Source organism: Prionailurus viverrinus, chromosome A3 (genome assembly GCF_022837055.1).
Source record: "Prionailurus viverrinus isolate Anna chromosome A3, UM_Priviv_1.0, whole genome shotgun sequence".
NCBI classification, from domain to species: Eukaryota; Metazoa; Chordata; class Mammalia; order Carnivora; family Felidae; genus Prionailurus; species Prionailurus viverrinus.
The window spans coordinates 101527674-101551695 of record NC_062563.1 but is presented as its reverse complement, the minus strand read 5'-3'; the positions used below and the strand labels follow the sequence as shown (position 1 = coordinate 101551695).

At 40.4% G+C, this 24022-nt stretch overlaps 1 protein-coding gene across 3 annotated transcripts in view; it reads right to left on the bottom strand.

Moving 5' to 3' along the window:
* Nucleotides 1-23769, bottom strand: part of KDM3A (lysine demethylase 3A) — a 53200-nt gene extending 29431 nt beyond the window's left edge. Inside the window, exons 1-10 of one of the 3 annotated variants that reach the window (XM_047852768.1) lie at nucleotides 23638-23769; nucleotides 22804-23019; nucleotides 16091-16246; nucleotides 14865-14975; nucleotides 11606-11708; nucleotides 10778-10902; nucleotides 10449-10521; nucleotides 10250-10338; nucleotides 4335-4498; nucleotides 2141-2661 (exon numbers count right to left, since the gene is read on the bottom strand). In XM_047852768.1, coding sequence (XP_047708724.1) covers nucleotides 2141-2661; nucleotides 4335-4498; nucleotides 10250-10338; nucleotides 10449-10521; nucleotides 10778-10902; nucleotides 11606-11708; nucleotides 14865-14975; nucleotides 16091-16246; nucleotides 22804-22989 — 1528 coding nt within the window. In that variant the 5' untranslated portion in view covers nucleotides 22990-23019; nucleotides 23638-23769. Of the gene's footprint in view, nucleotides 1-2140; nucleotides 2662-4334; nucleotides 4499-10249; nucleotides 10339-10448; nucleotides 10522-10777; nucleotides 10903-11605; nucleotides 11709-14864; nucleotides 14976-16090; nucleotides 16247-22803; nucleotides 23020-23379; nucleotides 23398-23637 lie in introns of those variants that run through there. The other 2 variants (XM_047852769.1, XM_047852767.1) reach the window with 2 other exon arrangements.
* Nucleotides 23770-24022: the final 253 nt, after the last annotated feature.

Here is a 24022-nt window from a genome sequence, read left to right as displayed (position 1 = left end):
AAAAAAAAAAAAAAAAAAAAAAACATTATCTACGGCAGCTATAGCCTTACAAAATATATTACTTAAGTAAGACTTGCAAGTCAAAATTATTCCTTGATCCATGGGTTGCAGAATGGATGCTGTGTTAGCAGGCATGAAAACAACATTAATCTCATACATCTCCCATCAGAGCTCTTGGGTGAACAGGTGCATTGTCCATGAGCAGTAATATTTTGAAAGGAATCTTTTTTTTCGGAGCCGTAGGTCTCAACAATGGGCTTAAAATATTCAGTAAACCATGTTGTAAACAAATGTGCTGTCATCCAGGCTTTGTTGTTCCATTTATAGAGCACAGAGTAGATTTAGCATAATCTAAGGGCCCCAGGATTTTCAGAATGGTAAATGAGCACTGGCTTCAACTTGAAGTCATCAGCTACATTAGCCCCTAACAAAGGAGTCCGCCTGTCCTTTAAAGCTTTCAAATCAGGCATTGATTTCTCCTCCCTAGGTCTCAAAGTCCTAGATGGCATCTTCTTCCAATCTGTTTAGTCTAGCCACCTTCATTAATTATCTTAGCTAGATTTTTTGGCTAACTTGCTGCAGCTTCTACATCAGCATTTGCTGCTTCATTTTGCACTTTTATGTTATGGAAATGACTTCTTTCCTTAAGCCTCACAAACCAACCTATGATAGCTTCAAACTTTTCTGCAGCTTCCTCACACCTCTTAGCCTTCAGAGAATTGAAGAGAATAATGACCTTGCTCTGGACTTAAAGGAATGTCGTGGTTGGTTTGCTCTTCCATCCAGACCACTAAAACGGTCTCCAAGTCAGCAATAAGGTTGTTTTCCTTTCTTATCATTTGTGTTCACTGTAGTAGTACTTTTCATCGCCTTCAAGAATTTTTACTTTGCGTTCCGCAGCTTGCCTGTCTGGCACAACAGGCCTAGCTTTATCTTGGCTTTGAGCATGCCTTCCTCACTAAGCCTAACCATTTCTAGCTTTTGATTTAAATGAGAGACGTGTGACTCTTCCTTTCCCTTTAACGCTGAAGAGGCCACTGTAGGGTTATTCTTGGGCCTCATTTCACTAATTTTGTGTCTCAAAGAATATGCAGGCCTGAAGAGAGGAAGAGAGATGAGGAAATGGTTGGCTGGTGGAGCAGTCAGAACAAACGCAACATGCTGTCAACTAAGTTCGCCATCTCATATGGGTGCAGTTTGAGGTGCCCCCAAACAATTACAACAGTAACATAAAGATTACTCATCACAATCATAACAAATATGGTAATAATGAAAACGTCGGAAATACCACAAGAATTACCAAAACGTGACATAGAGACTAGAAGTGAGCAAATATTGTTGGGAAAATGGTGCCAACAGATTTCTTGACACAGGGTTGCCACAAACCTTCAATAAGTTAAAACTGCAGTATCTGCAAAGTGCAATAAAGCAAAGTACAAAAAAATAATAATAATAAATAAGGTATGCTAGCATATAGTTTTAAATTGTAGGTGCAGCAGGATTTCCCCTTAGGCAAGGAGACTGCCCAGTGTTATAGCCCTGTCCTTAAAATCTTTAACCAAAAGTCCCTTTTCTAGAGGTGCTGGTATAAATTCTGTCTTTAAAAATACATTGCAGATCTGAATTACCTGCATGAGCATAAAGTGCTATTCATCTCTAACACTCCATGTGGATGCTACCAAAAAATCAGTGATAAGCTTAAGATAAAATAATCATCAGATTACTTTGGGTTGTGTTTCAAAATTATTTTCTTACAACCAGAAATTGGGAACCGCCTAATTACCCATCTAGTAGGAACGAGTTAAGTCATCTAATAAATGCATATATAATGGAACCCTTACAGCCTCTGAAAGGTTGATAGACACTTACACTAATTCACAGGACAAAATTGTTGGTATAAACCCATTTGTGTTATAGTTTATCTGTACTTCTAATACACATGGAACCAGGTACACTAAAATATTAATAGTAATTATTTCTAAGAAGATTTTAGGATGCTACTTTTCTCCTTTAACTTTCCCAATTATATGAACTTTTGCTATAGTCACTTTCATATTATCTTCTCATAAAGTAAGGAGACATATATGTACCCACTACCATCTCTCAGCTTCTACCAATAAAGACATGTAGAAACACTCACCATTCTGGATTTTACTGTTGTTTCTTGTGCAACAGCTTTCATTATCTAGTTTTACTGAAGATTCCTTCAAATTCTGTGACCGGCATCCTAAAGTTGAAGATTCTATCTTTTTTTCCACACAACTATTAAAGCTATTACCATTGACACCTGCTTTCTCCTCTGGCTTATCTGAAAGGACATCAGATGTGGAAGGCATATATTCTAGGTGCTTCTGCAGTTCAGGAGTATTGGCAATTTCCAATTCTGCCGTAGAAGAAGGCTTTGTAGGTGAGCACTCCTTAGGAAGGCCAGTCGATGATTGAGAAACAGATTCCGACTGGTTTTCCTGATCAGTGCTAGTCTTCAGCTGGGTACAGCTACCTTTTGGTTCACTAAGGGGTTTTAAGTCTCCAGTTCCAATCTGAGAGAACTTTGAAGACAGCAATCCTACTTTGCAGACAACATCTGGTTTTGTTCTCAGTATTTCAGGCTTTGTATTTAGACAGGAAGAAAGTTCTTCTGGTAAAATCTGTTTATGACATCTGAAAAAGAGAATACAAAAAACTGGCATCTAGGTCTCTTTTATCGCTCCTCTACTGCCCAAAAACAATTGTTTGGTACCTTAAGGCAACCACTATTGAGAGAGAAAAGAAACTGCTTATTTTAGAGAATGAAGGATAGGTTTCTGTGAGCTGGAGTTAAAGGTAATCAGTCATTGGCTCTGCAAAAATATCCTAAACACTTAGAAAAATACAATCCTAAATCCTATCTGTACGTGCTCATAAATCTCCAACTACTTCAGGATAGTTCTATTTATCACAGTATAACGAAACTTAGCTTTCCCTTAAAGCACACAGTAGCTCATGGAACCAAAACCACCAGCAGCACAAAACCCAGTCCAGCTACAAACAGCATGTCACTGGCTCTGACACTGGATAATTCCATTCCTGTTTGGTTAGTGATCAAGATCCAAAGCAACTGAAAAGCCAACTAATTACGTGCTTGCTGACAAAATGATGGGGTATTTCTCCTATCCCCTACCTTAATAGGAAGCATCCTTAAAGAACTTTTGTTTCTCTGAAATTCATCTTAAAGTTTTTTCCCCAGCAAAACATAAAGTGCTTTTTTTCCTATTATACTTTTTTTTCTGTCTCTAACACAGGATTTCCTCCTTGAGAAGATTTTCTTTTCTTTAAGTAAGCTTTACGCCCAACGTGGGAATTGAACTCACGATCCTGAGATCAAGAGCCACAGGCACTACTGACTGAGCCAGCCAGGTGCCCCAAGAACTTCTTCATTTAAGTACTCACATGAGACATTTGGCTTGGGTAGCACCGAACTTCTTACTGTTCCCTTTTTCTACCCAAAGACTGTTCCTCCTTCCATCTGACTGCTCTGTGGCCACCTTCCAAGCTCATCCCAGGCAGCCCACTTTCCTCCCAAGGATGCAATGTGCTCAACCAGTCTTCCACCTTATTGCAACAGTCTTCCAAACCCACCTTTCTACATCGTTGTCTCTCTGACCTGTATCTTAGGTCTTTATCAGCTGCCTGCACAGGCCGCCACCCCTTCTAAGAGTCTTCCTTTAAAACTCTTTTCTCCGTAACCTTGTAGCCACTTCAACTCTCTGATTACACTTTACATTTCTTATTCATTTTTTTCACCTATAAACTAGTTACCTATTCCTCCTACAGCTAGCGCATCCTCATTTCTATGACTTAATATTTTATCTGCCGCCGCCTATACTTGAGGTCTGGACTGGTAAGAACTACTCTCTATCACCATGTCTCTGTGTTCTGCACACTCCCACTGACCTCAGTCTTCCACATACAACCACTCCGCTCCCTCTGCAACTGTCTACAGTATTTCAATTGACCATTCTCACTGTATCAAGTGAAGAAAGTTGCCCTTTCCTCACATCTTCACTTTTTAAAAACGTTTTCCACATTGTTCTACATGCCTATTTCCCTTTTCACCTCCAAAAAGGCACCTGACCGATTTGAAAACTCTAATGAAAAACCTCTGTGGATAACCTGAGATGTGAGGAACGGCAGGTCATGACGCCGAATGTAGCTGTACTAACACCCTATGAACCACGGAATGCAGGTTAAGTCTTGCCACCAGAGCAATGGTTAAGCTCAGACACAGCGAACTACGGCTGAAATCATTTTTCTCCTACTATGACTACACATCTTTAACAAATATCCCTACTTACCCTTGAGGAATTTTTGCTCCAAGATTGGGTGGCGAGTTGGCAGCCTGAGGAGTGCTCTGCTGCCTCGGGTCCTTACTAGGTGGGGTTGCTGCCGTACAGCCAAGCAGGATCTCCTTAAAAACCGTTGTGGGCACAGACTGTACAGGACACATACTAGGAGAAGCCTAAAAAGATAGCAAACCAACAGACATTAAAAGGAAAGTACCTAGTTGGAGAATTGTGAAGTCCTAGCAAGATTCACATTTATTTGCCTGGTTTAGTACTAAACAAGCACAACACCATTTCCAAACAAAAAGCACAAAACAGTAAAACAACTGAAAAGTCACAAAATTAAGGACTTGTATCTGAAGGCTGTTAAATCATCCCAGCTTTTCATAAAGCTAGAGTCTTCCGATAAAAGATCACCGGCTCATCTTTTACAGACCTCTGAATCATTATGTCAGGAAAATGCAGCCATGTGGCAATTACTTTAAAAATGCGATGCACAAAAGTGAGCTTTCAAGTGACAGTCTTTAAACGGTGGCAGCTTCACATGCATTCAGTTTCGCATGACTCAAGCGCCTACCACGCACTTACTGCACAGGCTGGCAGGGGACCAGACCACTAGGACTCCTGTAGGCAGTGGTGCCTACTGGGTACCAGGGTAAGCCTCTACAACGCAATAAAGGTTGAGAACATGGTTCTTGCTCTTATGTGGCTCTTCAAGTCACAAAGGCAACCGTAAGCTGCAAAAAATATCAAGTCGTGACAAGCCTGTGGGACAAAGTTGGGACACCTTCTCTTTTCAAGAAGTTTTATCTTCACAAAAATATAATAATGGACCCTCTTCTTTCCAGTTTCTACTATCCACACACGTCAACTTCCCACCAGGGAAAAAGGAAGGGATTAAACTCAACTTCCCGTGACCAGTCTTCAGCAAAACCAGGGGAAATTATTCCGCTTACTCACCAGCCTCTTTGCATGGGCTTTAAACTTTAAGTCCTGTGCCCTTCCCCAGCACAGCTCCTTCATTCCACAATGACCTCTACATTTATCTTACCACCAAATCTAAACCGCAGGAATCTCCAAAGTTTCTTCATCTTCTAGAGGTTAGCTTCTAAAATTTGAGGTACAACCTCCCTTAGTTTTTAAAACTTCACAATTCTGAATATATTGATTTACATTCAGTCTACTCATGAATCTTTTTCAGACATTTAACTCTGGCAGCCTCAAAAAAACTGTCTAATATATGCTAAACAGAAATATCTGAAAAATAAAAATCTACTGAATCACTGTCAAAGTTTTGGCACAGTTTCAAACTATATGAAAATATAAAATTATCTGCTCGTATATTATACTACTTCAGTCAACTCAATTTTGGTTAAGTATTAACTTAGTGTTCCCCAGAAAAATTTCTTTGGAGGTGGGGAGGCTTTGGCTATTCTAAGAATATTCTTGGGATGGTCAACTTTGGCTCTCTGAGCCTCAGTTTCCTAATCATTAAGCTGAGGAAGTTAGAGAAGTCCTGAAAGTCCTTTTTGACTCAGTTTCATAATTCTCTAGTAATCACCTATAAAACGGTTACCCTCCCAAAGTTTAATTGCCAAGTCATTTCAAAATGCTTACTCGAGGCTCACTTTTACCAAGGATCTTCCCTCATACCGCCTTCCTTGTTCTGAATTATGTTTAGAGTTGATATGCTAATACATACCTTTTTTTAAACTACTTTCTTGAGAGAAATTTTGATTGCAAACCTAGAGTAACACACTGAAATTTAGATTGCATAAATTTTTATTCTGTACAACAGCCATTGAGCTGCTTAAGTAAAACAAAAACAAAAACCCTCCATCTCATTTCCTAAATCCAATCAATGGACCAGTAAATCCTGCCTCTATTTCCAAAATATTTACAGAATCTAACCAATTTCTTTACATTCCACCACTACCACCATTTTCCCCCCACATGGGATTACAATGGGTCTTCTAACTGGCCTGACTTCCCTCCATGTTTGTCCAAATGGTCTGCCTCCTACCCAAAATGTATTCTACCACAGACCAATCTGTAACATATAAATCAATCAGATCATGGCACTCCACTGCCTAGAAGAGTTCTGTGTGGTCTGGTCTCTACCAACCTTCCCGATCCTCTCATTCTAGTTGTTCACAGTGTTCCAAATACATTGGCTTCCTTTCCGCTCTAAACTCTTTCTTGCCTGCACCTTCTTACTTGCCATTCATTCCCTCTGCATAGTTTTCATGCGGCTGACTGGTTCCATCCCTTCACTCTCAAATCTGTTCTATTGTCACCTCCTCAGAACCTCTGATTACTCTTTCCAAAGCAGTGCCCCAAAAAGCATCCCGCTGTGCTTCATCATATTTCTATGTTTGTTTGTACCCGCCATTGCTTTAGGACACTGCACTGTCAAAGTTCATTTAAGATACTTTTTTATTGTCAGTCTTCTCACAAGGAATCATACACACCTACAGGCAGACCCTGATCTTGTGTCCACTGTTAAACCTTATAAAACAAGGCACACAGCAGATGCTCAAATAAGACTGGTGGAATGCATGAATGAATGATGCCGTTAGGACTTAATATTTCAAAACAGCTAGGTCAGTCCTATGACTGACAGTAATACTCACCAATGTCTAGCACATATTTAGTATTCAGTAAATATCTGTTGGAAAGACGGAGGGAAGGACAGAGGGAATGAAGCAGGAATCTGCTGTTTTACAGTGGTGACTCACCACACCAAGGGAAAGATATGGAGAGGAATGGCAACACCAGCACAGTGCCTAAGGGTACTGGGCTTTGGTGGCAGACCTTGGTCTGAATCTGGTCTCTGACACTTCCTAGCACATTATTTAAGATCTTCGAGTTCAGTTTCCTCAACTGTAAATGTGAATAATGAAGCCTATTTTACAGGGCTGTCCTTCACCATGATGCCTGGCACACAGATTAGCTGACTGAAAGGAGAAAGATGAAAATTTTCTCAGTGCAGTCACCATGTATTACAAATACATAACTTAGGAAGCTTTTCCTTTTAGAAACTGAAATACGCTCAACAGGGATACGCTCCAATTTCAAAACCCATCTTCACGTGCACACCACTGCACTGGCCTCTGACTTGACAAGGGTCAAGGTTTCTTCTTACCTGAAGAGTTTTCCCTGAAGGTCTTCTATACCAGTCATGGCAATAGTTCCTCCCTGCCAGCAGACGGAGATAATATAATTGAGTGTATGATGGTATTCTAAAAAGGACACTGCTGGCTCACACTACTCAGCAGACTCTCTCAATTAACCAAGCAATGTCCTAACTCTGAGGAATAGTCTGCTAGGCAGAGAAGACCTTCAAGGAGCCAGCTGTTACTGGCAAACAGGTTTATTCTATCCAAAAGTATTCACCAATGCAATCCAGAGTCTCGTCTACCTAATCCCAAACTCCTGTTTTCCAAAGACCACCCTAAAAGTAAACTCTGTGCCAGTCCAACACATCTGGAAAGTGCAAACACGGTGAGATGCGTGCCAAGTATGTTACTATACTCACCTTTCACTCCCACATTTAAGTGAACTCTTTCTTTCCTCACTTCTTCCTATACCTCTCTAGCGCTCTTAAAATCTAGCCCCAGCCACTGTTTCCAAAATTTGCCTGATTACAAGAACCACCCAGAACAAAAAAGAGTATTTACAGATACGGAAAAATATTCACAACACACTGGAAAGGAATCAAGGAGGCTACAAAACGCTATGGTTTTTAGTTTGCTTTGTTTTGTTTAAAGGCCTCCATGATTATACAGGAAAAATGAAAAACAAAAAACAGTAGAAGGACAGGTATTCCAAAATGTGAACAAGTGACATTTCTTTAGCGTTTTTCTGGGCTAACTAAAAAAAAGTTAAATAACTTTTTTTTTAACGTGAGAATCTTCATTTGACAAATAAATGCAGTATGAGGGGGAGAAAAAGTGTTACAATAAAAATAATAAAAAGCCAATACCCATCTCCAGCCAAATCTATCATCCCAATTTCCTTTAAAATGAGAATTTGACTAGTACAAAGTTTAAGAGCTGAAACAGACATTTTTAAAACATCAAATTTAGTTTTTCAATTTAGATGCAGAAATTAAGCTCAAATAGGTTATGGGAACTTATCTCCTAGCCAACGTTCAGGCTTTTTTCAAAAATAGCCTGTACTGTGCCCAACAATCAGTTCAGCAGCACACAAACCTACTGAGCTGGACAAAATGCTAACAGAGATCAAAAAGACATGCTTCCTGCCCTTGAGCAGTAGGAGTCAGGCAGACAGGATCACTTATAGACATATATGTTACCACATTTTACAGGTGTCTCCTTGAAGGCTATACATCTACTTGCTCACCTATCTGTCCCATCACTGATAAACCTGACATTGTTCAGAACTGGCACCTTCTTCCACAGGAGTTCCCTACTGACCCCAGTCCTCTGCCTGCACCCCAGGCTGATTCTTCAATGATCTGTCAGGATGCCATTTCCTATTCTCTGGCCTCTCCTCAACACAACATCATGTGGTTCTCCTTTTCATCTCACCAACTATTTATACTGATGTATTCTCCATGTCAGGCTACACCCAATCAACTTCTCCAAACTGGCCTTTATTACCTCTGGGACCCAAGACTGCTAATAACCTCACAGGTTCTACTCTGTTTCTCTCTCAGCTGCTGATACTGTGGATTACTCGACAATATCCTCTGTGAGCTTAACTCTAAGATATAATAATCACTCCCTACTACATTACTTCCCCCTTGTAAACTTAAAAGCAAAAATGAAAGTAGTAATACTAATTTCCAATAATTACCTCTTCATTGTTTCCTCAACAACCTAAAGTCAGGCCTATACACTTGGAAGGAAGACAATATTATATACCTTGGTTTACAAAGTTTTTGGTCAAGTGTCAAAGTTCCTATTGCCTGCTCACAGGCTTAAGACTCAGGAAAGGCAATCATCCTAGCCACTCAGATTCTTAAATTTTTTTGTGTAGCACAGCACTTGCTTTGGTTCTACTTGATCTTGTTGTAGTCCACTGGGCCCTGATACAGAACCCTGGATGCATTAACTGACTCTGGCCCACTGTCATGCCATTTCTTCTTGCCTTACTCCTGCAGACCCCAAAGTTCCCTCTAAAGTGCTGCCAACAATCTTAATACCAACTTGGTCCATTTTCAAAATCTAAGCTCCAGCCTGGAGCAGAGCATCACAAAGGTGTTTTTGTCCCTGTAACATGAGTGCATTTGGATACACAGCTGTGTAAGCTTTTACCTAAGCTGTAAAAAAGTTATGTGTATTGTAATAGGTCCTAAGGATTCAACTCACCTCAAAGACAAACAGTCTTAAGTTTCTTGATCTAAATCCTTACTATTTCAGAATAGAATTAAATCCAGTACTTGAACTCACAGTGGCATTCATACAAGCCTATACTTTTCTGGGCAGAAATTTGTTATGGCAAACCAACACTTCCTTTAAAAATCTAGCATGTCTGTTTAACCAATCATAAATTACCAATCAAACCTATTACTGAGGAGGGAGGAGTCCTATTTCAACACCTACTCAGAATTCTAAGGTTCCTCCCCTTCTCTCGTGCCAGGCCTTCTTCCAATTTGATACACACAACTCAGCTTACCCTCAAAAACACTCCTTATGGATGAAAACTGTCAAATCTATTGAGCATTTTCAGCAAATATCAAAAAATAATACACGTTTTACACAAAAAATAGTTAACCAGAAACTTATATTATCTCCATCTGCTTGAGTGTAGAAATTATGGCCAAGATCTGGAACCAGCAAAGAAGAGCAGACAACACAGTGCAGAACAGCACAGAAGAAAGCTTTATAACCACCAAACAAACTGGCCACGCACCATTAGAGTTCAGGAAACTTTGACACAAGTGACAAACATAAGGTTACCTCAGAGCAAGATTTTGCTTGTTTGGAAACTAGGCTTCCATTATTCTCAGAAGACTTGCGTTTTATGGCTCCAAGTTTTGTGGAATTACCTAAAATATTTAAAAATAAGTAAGTTGGCTTCCCTGTTTCTCTTAACATGGAAAGGAGAAAGAGGAAAGGTCAGAAGGAGAATAAAGGCTTTAATCAAACAGTATCTTACCACATGTCCCAAAGTTATCATGCACAACTTCAACATGAATCAGTGATGGATCAACAATTTTCAGTGCTGGAATCTTAAAAATAAATAAAACAAAGATACTGCAACTTAAAAATGCTCAGAAACATACCAGAAATTAGTTCTGTTAACATACAAGAAGAGCTTCTTACAAATAATTTCTTTTAAAAACAATCATGATATTTCTCTTTCTACTCTAATATTTTAATACAAAGATAATAAAACTATTTAACTCCTATAAGATATTATAATTCTTTTTTAGAATTATCTTTCTCTGTCAGGTTATCTTACATGCAATTAGCATCCTCTTTTACCTCCTCACAGTTGACTTGCAGAGTTTTTGATGCTGGGTTTCCGTTTACAATTGTTGCAGAAAACCACTGAGTCGATGGGTCCAAGCTATAAATTTTTACTTCTGAACCAACTAAGTTTTTGTCACCTGAAAAAAAAAAAATCCTTAGAGCAATCTGCATTATCTCCCAACACACCAACATCCAAGATAATCTTTTCTCAAGTCTTTAAAAAAAAGCAGGAGACAAAAACAGTAAAAGATACTGCTATAAACACGAGAAGACAGACATTTCAGAAAAGCTAGGAGAAATTTTTAATTTTATTTTAAACTTTTTATTCCCTTTTCCTATTAATTTACCTAAAAGTGGCAATATACTTATTCTACCATTTGTATGAGACCAAGCAGAATCCAGGTAACTCACTGAACCCAAACTTACTTTCCTGTGCAGAGTTTTAGGGGATCCAAATTCAGGAACCCCAACAGAACTGCCTAAACAGAACTTAAAAAACTGTAAAATTGACCAGGAAACTCAGTAACAGTATATAGGAAGATCAGGATTTCCACATTCATGTTTCATCAATTTTATAAGACTGAAATTTCAAACATATCAAATTCCATGTCAAAATACACCTGAGCTTTTTTAATACCTACTTTACTAGTTTTCACATAAGCCCTGAGCTTTCCAAATTTCAGAGGCTTTTGGATATATAAAGTCCTTCAATCATCTAGTTGATGAAGAAACCAATTACTAAAAAATTAGAAATTTCAATGAATGAGGACTAAAATGTAGCTTCTTACAAACTAATTATTTGTCAACTCCTGAACTGTCATCAACAGATAATCTATATACCTTGTAAAAGATGGCTTTCATCCAAATGTTTCACAATCAAAGCTTGAAATTCTTTACTGACATTCTGATTATCCATAAGGGAAAGTCGAAGATTGTTTACATCCTGAAAAATGGAAGATTTTAAGGTAACAAATAAGAAGTGTTAAATTCCAGTGGATATTTCAATCAGCTTAATCTTTAAGTACTGTCAGTAGCCATTTGATGGCACCAAACCACTGCAACTCCAATGAACTGAAACGGTCAAATAGTAGGAATCCATCAAATGATCACAGGTATAGGGAGACTAAAGTGAAGTCACCCCAAGCTAAGAGCATGACAAATACTAAGGAGTGGCTCAAAGCATAATTTTAAGTATGACACAACTTTGACTACGGAAAATATAATAAACTAGATGGTCAATCCAAGGATTTCCTAGGGGCAAAAGACACACACATAGAAACACACGGATATGTAGAGTCAATTTGCTGAAATTGTTTTTAACAAATCACCACACAGATTGATTTAACCCAACTAAAATTCCAAATGCATTTTTGTTTACAAATGGTAAAGGGAGGTATGGGAGAAACAAAATCTGAATGAATAGCATTAAGTTTTCAGCAAGCCAGTTTTGAAACACTCAATTCTTGGCAGCAGCTCCATTTTGGGCGCTATTCCACAGTCTTCTGGCTTTGTGTGCACACTAAGTTATGATAAATGTATACAGAAAATGTCAATACAAATAACCTGCTGAACACAAACTATACAGCACAGAAGCTCTTCTAATATCAGGGCTTCACACTTTTCTGACACTGAAATGGATACACAGTGGCCAAAATTAGTTCATCCATTCCTCCCACTGGGAAAACTAGTCTTTTAGAGAGGCCATGCTGGAAAAATGCATTTCTTAAGCCAAATAACATTAGACTTAACCTAGGGTCTTCAGAAGAGCTCAACATTAATTATCAGAATGAACCATTTACGGTTGTTTTTTTTTTTTCCCCTCATGCTGCTGCAGTTTCAAAAAAAAAAAAATGTAAATGTGTGCTCCAATTCTTATTAAGAGATAAAATGCACATTACTAGGGACAGTCACAAATGGCTCTTAAACAAGGTAGAATAATTCTACTCTGCCCAGGAAAGTGTTAGTGCCAGATGACTAACCTGGGTATTTTGTCTTCTTACCCACAGATAAATAAGTCAAATTCAATCCAAAAAACAGACCTTAAGTTTCAATTCCAACTTCTATATATGCCAAATGATTTTCAGGTTCTCTGTGTACTATATAGGGCAAGCATTGTACTGCAGTAATCACATCTCCCAACACAGTTTCATACAGTAGCAACTGGATGTAACTACCCACATCTACAAGAGAATGCCCTGAAGCACTAAGCTTGGGCCACTATTATCACCAGTAAAAGTCAAGAGCACACATCATAATCTACCTCAATTAATATTACTAGTAATATTCACAATGATAGCCATGGTGTACCTTCCTGAGAATAAAAACTCACTGATCTAGATTTTGCTTTTTCCATCTTAAGAAACAAAATTATGAGTTCTGCTTTGACTAAAAAGCTTGGATATACAAAAGATGCAAAACACAACTGTCCAGAAAACAATGCTGAGAAGTAAAAACTACTCTATCACTAAGTAAAGCAAGATACCCAAAGCCCCTCCTGTATGTTCCTTGGTCCTTAAGAGCAAGGCATTCTTCCTTTTAAGGCAGATAAAACATCAACATGGCTATCTGAACATCACGAAGGTAACCTGCATCTGAAGTTAACTTAAGCAAAAGCACCTTTTTTTGTTCTGTTTAATCACTGTAAAATAAGGTTCAGAATGTGGACCTTGTTTTCACTCACCTTCAGGATACAGAAATGGGACTTTAGTGAGAAAGCCCGTGCTTTGGGTTTTCCAACACAGGCACATCAATGGCAATGACCATTGACCCTGTCTTTTAACAACAGTTCACAGAAACAAGTCAGGTCACCAAATGGATGTGGATAAAGGGGACTGTTTCATAAATGACCTCTAAAAGACAAATGATATGACATGACCAACTCTATTCCCAAGGCAGTAATCTGGAAATAATCTGTATGTTCTTTCCCCCTCTCTGCGAACATTTTCATGAGGAAAATAATCACATATAAGCAAGACCCAAGAGCCTAAATGTTGTGAAGAAAAGGGTGGGGGTTTTGCAAGCTAGTTGGAAAGAACACACATGCATGTGCTCTCAATTCTCATTATTCATTGTAATTATGTTTATTAAGTCCACACAAACACTGGAATAGTGAATAGTGAACCACTGCTCCTAGTGGAAAGATAAGGTTAGGTTCCTTTGAGCCTCTGGGCCACAATTTCATCAACCGACCTATATATATAACCTTGTTTTATGTGTGTGTGTGTGTGCGTGTATGTGTGCTCACATGCGCGTGCTAGAAAACACATTATTTAATATGTTACTGCATTATTAACTTAGAAATCACAGCCAACAGCATTATAACTCATGGCTGAATAAAACTTCTCTAACAAATGTATTTCTTCCCTAAGACACATCACAGCCTTCTTGCACTTAGGAAGACTAGACAGTACTTCAGCACTATAGTTGGTGTAGTAAAACCACCAAAAAAAAAAAAAAAAAAGCATAAAAATTCAGCACTAATTAGACCTCAGGAAGGATACTTGTTTACAGTATAAGAGATGAAACAAGAAAGCAGAACATCACTTTATTCAACCTCAGTTGGGAACATTTGTCAGGCAACTCAAATTTTTTGCCACCCTGCCAATGTCTGATGACCATGAAAGTGCCGAAGTACTGATCTGAATGTTACAAATATATTTTAGCAAGTAGACAACTTCCCAGATAATACAGGATACATAAAATAACAACTGCCATATATGGATATATATTTGTGTGTGTGTGTGTGTGTGTGTGTATATATATATATATATATATATATATATATATGAATGAGAGCCAATCTTTTTAAAATTATTTTTGTATCACCTAGGTGTTTCCATACATATGCGCGCATGTGCGCACACGCGCGCGCATACACACACACTCCAACCATAGTTTCTCTGTCCTTCCAAGACCAAATGGATAGCACCAACTGAATGGCTAACACTGAGGGATGATGTCTAACAACTAACTGCTGGGATGGGTCCTTTTCTGTTAGATAGGTGTTCGAATTAGAGCAATCAACATCAATATTTTAGTTCTCATCTTAAAAGACTCTGTATTTCCATCTTGAGAGTTTAATATTGTTTTTATGTTTTACCTGTATAGGCTTCAGGAGGTCTTTAGAAAGAAATACTCTTTGTTGATCTCCCAGAAAGCGAATAGAGGTTATGGATCCCAAACCAGCTTTGTCCAACAGAGACTTGTACACCTATAGCAAAACAAAAGAAAATGTTTTGGCATCACAACTGCTATCAGCATAACTCTGAAAATGGGGACTAGCAATTTTCCACACATACAGAAAGAGATAAAACCATTAAGTTTTTTTTATTTACTGCCACTAACCCAATAACGACTATTTATGCAACCATAATATCACATAATTTTTATCCAAAAGTCAATCATTTAAACCAGATACACATTTGGGACTCATTAACATAGAAGTCTGGGTCCAAAGATATACAGCTTCTCTAAAATTTATGCAAAAAATTGTGTGTATACATTTTTCTAAGGATACAGAACCATGTTTTTAGCCAATTCTTAATAGCTGGGGTGGAAAAATACAAAGACAAAATACAACTTTAACCAAAACCGTACATTACTCAAAAACCTCCAGTAGCTAGCTGTTCTCACCTACAGACAAAATCTTAACTTTGCTAACACAGCAGACTTGGCTCTTCACAATCTGGTCAGCCTTTCAGTCACCTTCCTGGCCTTTCCAACTGTCTAAATCTGACCCTTCCACCATTAAGCCCTATGTCTCACAAAACCTGAACTGTCTTCTCCAGACCCTGTGATCACACTCGTATTCCAACTACACCAGATTTATGATATGGAAATGGTACTGACTACCAGTACCTTCAGAGCCAAAGAATATTATGACTCAGTGAGAACCTTAGGGATCATGAGGCCAAGACTGGCAACTCTCTACAGGAGCCAGGCAACAGCCAGATTTTAAGGTATACTCTCCCCATTTCATAAGCAGACAACTAATTCAGATTTTCTTAAAACACTATGAGGGTCAAGCCAAACAGATCTGTATGTCCATATACAACTGCTGATTTCTGACTTCTGACCTAGACATTACTCATGTGACCATCCCCATTTTTCAAGTGAAGAAATAGAGCTGAGAAAGTCAAGGGCCTAGACTTCCAGAATTCCTCGCAGCGGGGCTGACAGGAGATCCCAGATGCTCTTCTAACTCTCCTACGCTGTCATGTTTCTGCACTATTATTCTCCAGACGCCAAATATAGGCACTACATATCCATTTCCCTTGTTTCACACATAACCAATACCCTCTTCTCATAAGCCCAAGTTCTACTCACTATTGCAGGCCACTGAACAACTCGTTCAGAAATTTCAGGAGACTTTCGTTCAGCCAAAACCAAGTTATGTTCTACTAAAAATGCTCTCCTTAGAAGGCTGTAGACTTCTATCCATCTTCTCTTCCTCCAAGATTCCCCGTCAAACTCTACGCACACCTAGACAAACAGAAGTTAAAAAAAAAAAAAAAAAAAATCAGATTTGATTAACAAAAATAAACACGAAAAACGCCGACTTTGAATTATGCCATGATTCTACTTGAATCTTTAATCTGAATATCTGAGTGTTTGCTGTCCTTCTTTCCCACTCTTACTTCCCTTCGCAGTCCACATAAACCAGTCCGACATGTTAATCTAACCATCAAGCTCTAGCTCCCAAATCACTTTGGGAAGCAGCAGCCAAGGGTTTTGGAGGCCAATCTCTGCCCCCCAAAGTAACTTCTAGGAAGCCCATACATACAACAAAAACCCTCCATGTGGAAAGTTTTTACACATGTTAGACATCAGAACTTTAAGAACCAAAAGAAAGAAATTTGAAACCCTAAAAAAAGTACTTACTGCAGGTCATTGTAATTCTAAATTGACGCTGCTTGTGGACCTAAGATGAGTCCCCCCCACCCACTCACCATAATCCACAACTTGCTTTTCAATCCCTTTGGTATTCACAGGATTTAACATTAGGCCTAGTAGAGAGCATATCCTCAATATCCCTTTCAGTTGAATAAACTGGGAGTTTGGAGTCAAAGACTACTTTGCTAAATACAGAAGCAAATAGTTGATAAATTGACCCCAGAGTTAAACTTCCTCAATATGTGGTGTAAAAATCACTTTTTAAAATTTGATTTAAAATCCCCTCTCCTACTAAAGCAGCCTCTTGTTTTTGGTTTCAAAGAACTAGTTAATAAACATGCCAACTCTGTTCATAAGTTCACAGATAATCATATCTCCCTTTTCAACTTTTAATCAAAAAAAAAATTTAGTTAACTTCCATTCGTCTGTCAGAACCCGATTAAAAAAATCCTTTCCTCCAAGAAGCCTTACCTTACCTTCAAAGAGCCTCCTCCACCCCTCAGAAGAGAGTTCCCTTGTTCACTGCACTCAAAGCCCTATACTTTTCCTTCCTAACACTTACCCACACTTTGAATTATTTACTTGTGGCTGACTGATTGACATAAATCCTAATATGTCAAAGTCTGCATCTGTTTTTACTTAACTGTTGTATTTCACTGGTATCCAGTCCCCAGTCAGTACTCAAATACTTGTTGAATGAATAAATGTCTCTCTGAATTGGGCTCTTACCTTCTGTTTACTCTAAACCACTTAGCAGGCAGGACATTCCCAACTGGTATTCCACTATAGCCCCAATCCTAAACCTTCTCCAGTTTCACGGCCTTAGAATATCAATCTTTAAAAATCAATGAAATTTAAAATCCATCCTATCCTCCTCCCCCAACAGTAAAATCTGCATCCCTAACTTCCCAGGCAACTTCTCCTGAGGAGATGCATATCTTCTTGGCATGGCAGACTTTTAATCTTGCAGTTATCACAGAATACATCCAAATGTGTGAACACCTACTATGTGCCAAGGCCCTGTGTGTGTACTCTCTCTTTGGTTCTACCCACCCCATCCATCACTATACCCAATCAAATGGTCCTTCACAGAGCTGTTCAGAGACTGCTCATCTTCCTGCCTCCCCAGCCACCAGAATCCAGGTCCTCTGATAGCTCCCCTAAATTGGATAGTCTTTCTGCCCCACATCACATCAACTCCAAACCCAAACTAGCTTTAGATGGCAGAGTTTTCCCATCAATGTGTAAGAGGAATGAGCATATATAAACTACAGCGCCAGAGAAATCTGGGTTTGAATCCCAGCTATGTTGAAGCTTTCTTAGAATGATTTTACTTGCATAAAATAAGATACATAGTATTACAAAGAAAACCAATTAACCTGCCTGGCAGGTTAAGAACCCTTACTAAAATCTAAGCTCTTTGAAACTGGTTTTGCTAGCTTCAAAATGAAAGTGCTAACATCTACCCATCACTGAACTTTAATATAGATTTTTAAGACAATGTATGTAAAGCATCTGCCACGGAGACTAGGTAGCCTTAAAAGCTCCATGGGAATTCAAATCTTAATTTATCAAGGTATCAGTTCACTTAGTAGTGGTGGAAAGATCTTAAATATGATTATCCGGTATCTATTCAGCAAAAAACTAAGAAACAAAGACAAAAAAAAGTAAAGGATTAAGATACTCAGTGGCTTCCCAAAACTTAAGCAACATCACAATTCTTATCCAACCACCACCTATAAAGCTTACAATCAACCTTAACCCAAAATTTAGACAGGGCCCCTCCTAATTTTTGACTAATTAAAAAATTAAGTTTAGCTCCTTAAAAAATAACTTACTTTGTGATTTTGGAGTGTTAGGTTACATGGTCAAAAATTCATATTAACTTTAGTTTAAAAGGTGACTTAAAATATAATGAAACCAGTAAGTTGTGAGCTCTTTTCAACATTTTTTCAAAAGTTTCTTCTCATAACCACATATACCTTTCATTTGTGCCTTGAAGCTTGAGGTTCTCTACATAAGGGACCTTCTACCACCAAAGCCTCCTAAGCAAAAATTTATATAAAAAGACATACCAATAAAAATTCAAATTTGGGGGGAACTAAAGTGACTTGACCAAGCTTCTGCAAACTTATCGACATAACTAGTTATTTATATTGTTATTCCCCCATGTTCTTTTGGTCCACAAAGGAGATGTTATTTATGCTATCTGATTCCAAAAGCCAAAAAGAGGCCTATCAGTACTCACTACAAATCATTAACAAATTTGCTCTTCTTTTAATTACGACATTTTGTAAATGTGTGCCTTATTCGTCTATTAAATATCTGGACCAGAAACTGGACTATTTCAAACTAATTATTTCAAGTTAATTTTTCCCCAACAGAAAATCTCTTTATATCTAATCAAGCTAATCTCACCTGAGTATATGATTCAGAAAACCATCAGAAAGGCCAAGTGAAATATTTCTAAGTTAACGGTAGGTACTATACAGAATGGCATGGTTTATAGGCAAGTTTTGACATATCTATTCTACGCCCAGCACTACAATGCAGAATACCACTTATTTCACTACTCCACAAATTAGAAAATTATTTCATTACGCTTCTGATTAGGTCTTCTTACACCTAAATATAATACTTGTCTAAAATCTCAGAGTCTAGGGGCGCCTCGGTGGTTCAGTCAGTTAAGCGTCTGACTTCGGCTCAGGTCACGACCTCACAGTTCATGAGTTTGAGCCCTGTGTCTAGCTCTGCACTGACAGCTCAGAGCCTGGAGCCTGCTTCAGATTCAGTGTCTTCTTCTCTCTCTGCTCCTCCCCTGCTGGTGTTCTCTCTCAAAAATAAATAAATAAGCGTTTAAAATCCCAGTCTAGCGCTCAATTATGGGGGATAAACAGATTTTATTACACTACTAGGACTTTCTCATTTTACATGGTTTGACTGGCAGCAGAATCTATCAACATGCAAATTCCAACTGTATGTAAGGATGAAAAGGCTAGACACTGGTCAAAGCACCCAACTGCCAAAAAGGTTTAACAGCAGGAAATAGTATATGGAGATGGCAAGTACTACTCATCTGCTAAGGATATCCCGAAGGACTAAGAGCAGAAGACTCAAGGATAAGGTAAGTTCAAAGGAAGGAAAAGACCTAGACAGACAAGTTGGGGAAGGAGGCCATTCCCAACATGCATAATGAACAAACCCAAAGCCACCTGTAGAAATAGTATAAAAAGAGGTTCTTATAACCACACCTAATAAAGATTTGTTGTTATTCCAGAGAAAGAGAATGCCATTGCTCCATTAGTACATTTCTAAAGCTGCTTTTCAGTGTAGAATAGTTTTGATTCCTTCCATATATTCAAATATTTCAGCAAATATTACATGCCAAGCGAGCTAAGTGCTAAGGATAGCAAAATAAAGTGCTTTAATCTCACTCTATTAACTGCCTAGTGTTTAAGATCTAGAGACAAACTTGGTCAAGTTATTTAACTTCTTCAAGCCTCAATTTCTAACACTAAAAAATGTGGTTTACCATCTAGGATATTTGTGAGGATTCAATTAGGTGCCACATACTAAATATTTACTCCTTGTTATGTCTTCACTTTGACTCTATATAATCAACAACTAGACATAATGTACCCAAGTGACTTTGTTATAAAGTCTCTCTCTAGGTGAAACAAAGTTAACAAGCCTTGGCTTTATCATCATCCTCAACTAACAGCAAATCAGTCTAGACAAACTATTTCTACCGATGCCAAAACAGTTGCATACTACTTGAATCTTATTCATTTATATACATTTTAGCCCCCAGTCCCATTCCACCGCCCCCCCCCCCCCCCCACCAAAACCCAGGATCCTTAAGCCCAAGTGTAAGCATGGTCATAGCTACTTACTAGTTCCTGCCTGTATTTCCCCAGCACAATTTGGTTCCAGTGTTCTGACATTCTGTGTTTGCTAATACAATATGCCCTGAAACTTAAGCCATCTGCTACTCAATTAAGGAACATAATGATGAATTATGACTAGATAAAAAAAAATCACAGAATTTGTACCTTACATTAAAGCTGAATTACGAAGTCTGCAGGTAAAGCAAAAATCAAATATAGTTAAAACTGTTCTTGAAATTAAAATCCCTGTTTATCCTCAGGTGAGGCACTTTAGTGCAATGGAAAAGACACAGCCAAACCTAGATTCAAATCCTCCCTCCATCATTTAGTAGCTAACTATGCAAATCTGGACAAGACTCCTTTCCCCAATCTACTTTCTCATTCTGAAAATGAAGATATTACCACCACCTCAAAGATTTGGGGTGGCAGGAAGGTGGGAGATTAAAAAGAACACATAAAAATGACCTCCTGGATTGCCTTCTTAATCCAACAGGTCTATAATTGGGTCCTGTGGGGGAAGGGAACACCTAGTCTGTCATCATCTGCCAAAAAACTAAGGACTTAAATCAAATCTTGTTTCCATTCAAATCAGATAAAAACAAATGCACTAGAGAACATTTTACCTGGCAAGTGAAATAAACCACAACAATTATGACTGAAATCTGGTACACAAAGCCCACTTTATGGAAAAAGGTTATTAGCCTAAAGCAAATAGGTTGGCCATCCTTGTGCCACTCTACTTTCTTTCTATAAACAGCAAAACCCAGTTTGCTAGGAGTAATGAAAAGGAGGAGAAAAAACAAACTCCACAGTGTCTGAAAGAGTCCTTTGGTGGCACAGGGAACATAATGGTAAAGAGGGTGGGCTCAGGTATCAAAACTTCCTGGGTTAGAACACAGGCTATGCCAATTTCTATGTGACCTCTGTGACTTAATCTTCCCCAGCCCTGATATTTTTGTCCGTAAAACGGGGCAGTATTAGTACCTACTCCCACAGAGCTGCTGTAAGGATTAATCAGATCACGGCTATGAAGTGTTCAGCATGATGCCTGGCACGTGGCTAAGTGCTCAACAGTCATCCATTTCAACATGAAGCCAAGGCACCCTGGAAGCTTTAAAAATACAGAACCACACACACATCCAACAACCCTCTGCAGACTAAAACTGGCTTGCACAGGCACGGTCGCCTTAAAGTGTTCAAATGAACGGTGTGTCCGAAATCAACATGTATTCAGCTGCTGATGCTAAAACCTGCTTCCCAATTTGAACATCGTTCTCAAGAAAAAGCAGTGACGACCAAGTGAAGATACTGAAACACATCCACTACCCAGGGTGGAAATCTCTTGTCTTCTAACAAGCTTCCTTCAAGTTGCCACCACTTTGGAGTCTTTGTTAGGGACCTTTCTCCAGTTATTTTTGCACAAAGGAGTCTTTGTTGGTGGAATGGCTTCTTTACTGGTTGTTCCCAGACAATCCTTTGCCACCAATACTTCTACAAGGGAGTATAGTCAAAATTCAACTCTTTTTGAAATGATCTAACTGAAAAAGATTCTGAGCGTCGTTCTGATTAAAAGTCACTGTCCACACTTGTTCTCCTTTCTCTCCCTCCCCGCGAACACCGAAGTGTGCTTCTAAGCCATTCCTCTGACACACCGTATAAGGGGTGGCTCCACCCCCGCCCTCCATATACGGTCATAGCCCACACCTACCTACAAACTCATCAGAGGACCAGGAACCCACTTCCACTCTGACCCGCCATATACGGGCAAGTACCCACCCTAATATGCCAAACAGAACTAAGCTCCTCCCTCTTCACTCACACTTCATTTCCAACACGGCTAAAAGTTTAGCAAGTTGGGCGAAGAAATTAGGAGGAGCACACCAAAAAATCCACCCGAAAGCACTAGCCCTCAATTCCTAATGATTCCTAACGTCACCTACCTGGCGAATCCAATATTACCCATGCTCCCCCTTCGGAGAAACACTCCTACGGTCCTAGCAGGGCACGGGCGCGGGCAATAACGAAGCATGTCTGAGCAACCCCAAGGCCGTCATTAAACACGGGCAACTGGAGGCCAAACACACCTCGGCTCTACACGGCCAATTTCAAAGACTTTCAAGGTCTAGTCTTCTGCACCTTCAGATCAGATGCCAACTTGCTGGTCGCCCTTTGCTGAAAAGGGGAGTGGGGCCGCTGGCTGTCTCGTTACCAAGGTAACTACAAAACGTCCGACAGCTGAGGCCCGGGAGCTGGCTTTACCTTCAGATCCTTCTTGGTAACGTCGGTGTGGGAGACGGCTCGAATGGTCCCAGAGAGCCAGGGCCACTCGGCGACGCGCTCCACGTCCCAGCTGTCGTGGCCGCCGTCGCTGCCGTCGGCGGCGGACAGACTGAGGAATCGCTTCCCCACCAATACTGGCCAACTTTCTCCGAGCGTGAGCACCATGGTTTCCACGCCTGCAGGAAGGGCTCCTCCCTGCAAAAATACAAAAACAAAATGCAACGGGGGCTGTCGGTGGGAGGGGGCCGGGAAGAGAGGACGCGGGGGAAGCGAGGGCGGAGGGAGGGAGCCTAACCGCGCTCGAAAAGACGAGACCCCAGACGGCGGCGGCCGGTAGGTACCAGGCAAGACCCCAACACCCGGGCTCTACACCCGCGTCCTCCCCCGCCCCCCGGATCCCTCCCCCGCCGCAAACACGGGCCCAAGCGCCGCGTGACCCTCATTCTCCCAAGTTTCGCTTTTCCAAAACCTTAAACCTAAACGCAGACAGAGTGAGGGGAGAATTATTTGCAGCTTACGCGGATTTTAAAGTGTTCGCCCCCCCCACCCACCCACCCCGGGGAAGAAAAGGCCCGAAGCAAGGGCCCGTCCCGGGCGGCCGTGTCCCCGCCCCGGGCGGCCCCGCGGGAGGGGCGAGCCCGCGGTTCCGCACTTGCCCCGCCGCCCCGCCCCGACACCGCGCTTTCCCGGCCGCGGACCCCCGGGCGTCCGTTGTCCCGGCGTGCGCCGCGGCGCGGGGGCGGCAGGGCCGCGGGCTCCGCGCCTTCATCTTTCTTCCTCCTCTCCCCTCAGCCGAGGCCGCGGCGCTCTTACCCCGCCTCCTGCCTCCCTGAGTCACCAGCGGCGGCCGCCGTTTCCAGCCGCCCAGCTCTAGCTCTGACTTGGTTCAAGAGCTCTCACAAGACACGCACAGCCTCTCGGAGCCGCCCCCTCGGAGCCGCTGCCGCCGCTCATTGGCCTAGTTCGAGGAGCTGGGCGAGGCTCGTGGGTAAACAGCCCGCCGCCATTGGCCGGCCTGGCGCAGGCGGGGCGAGAGAAAAAAACAATTCCTTGGCTGCCTCCTCCCTCTCCCCTCCCCCTTCCGACTCCCGGACGACCCCCATTAGGTTAAAGTACACAGAGCGTAAGCGAGAGATCCCTCCGCCACAGCCATTCTTTCCATTTGTTGCCCACGGGATGCAAAAAAGTCCCGCGAAAT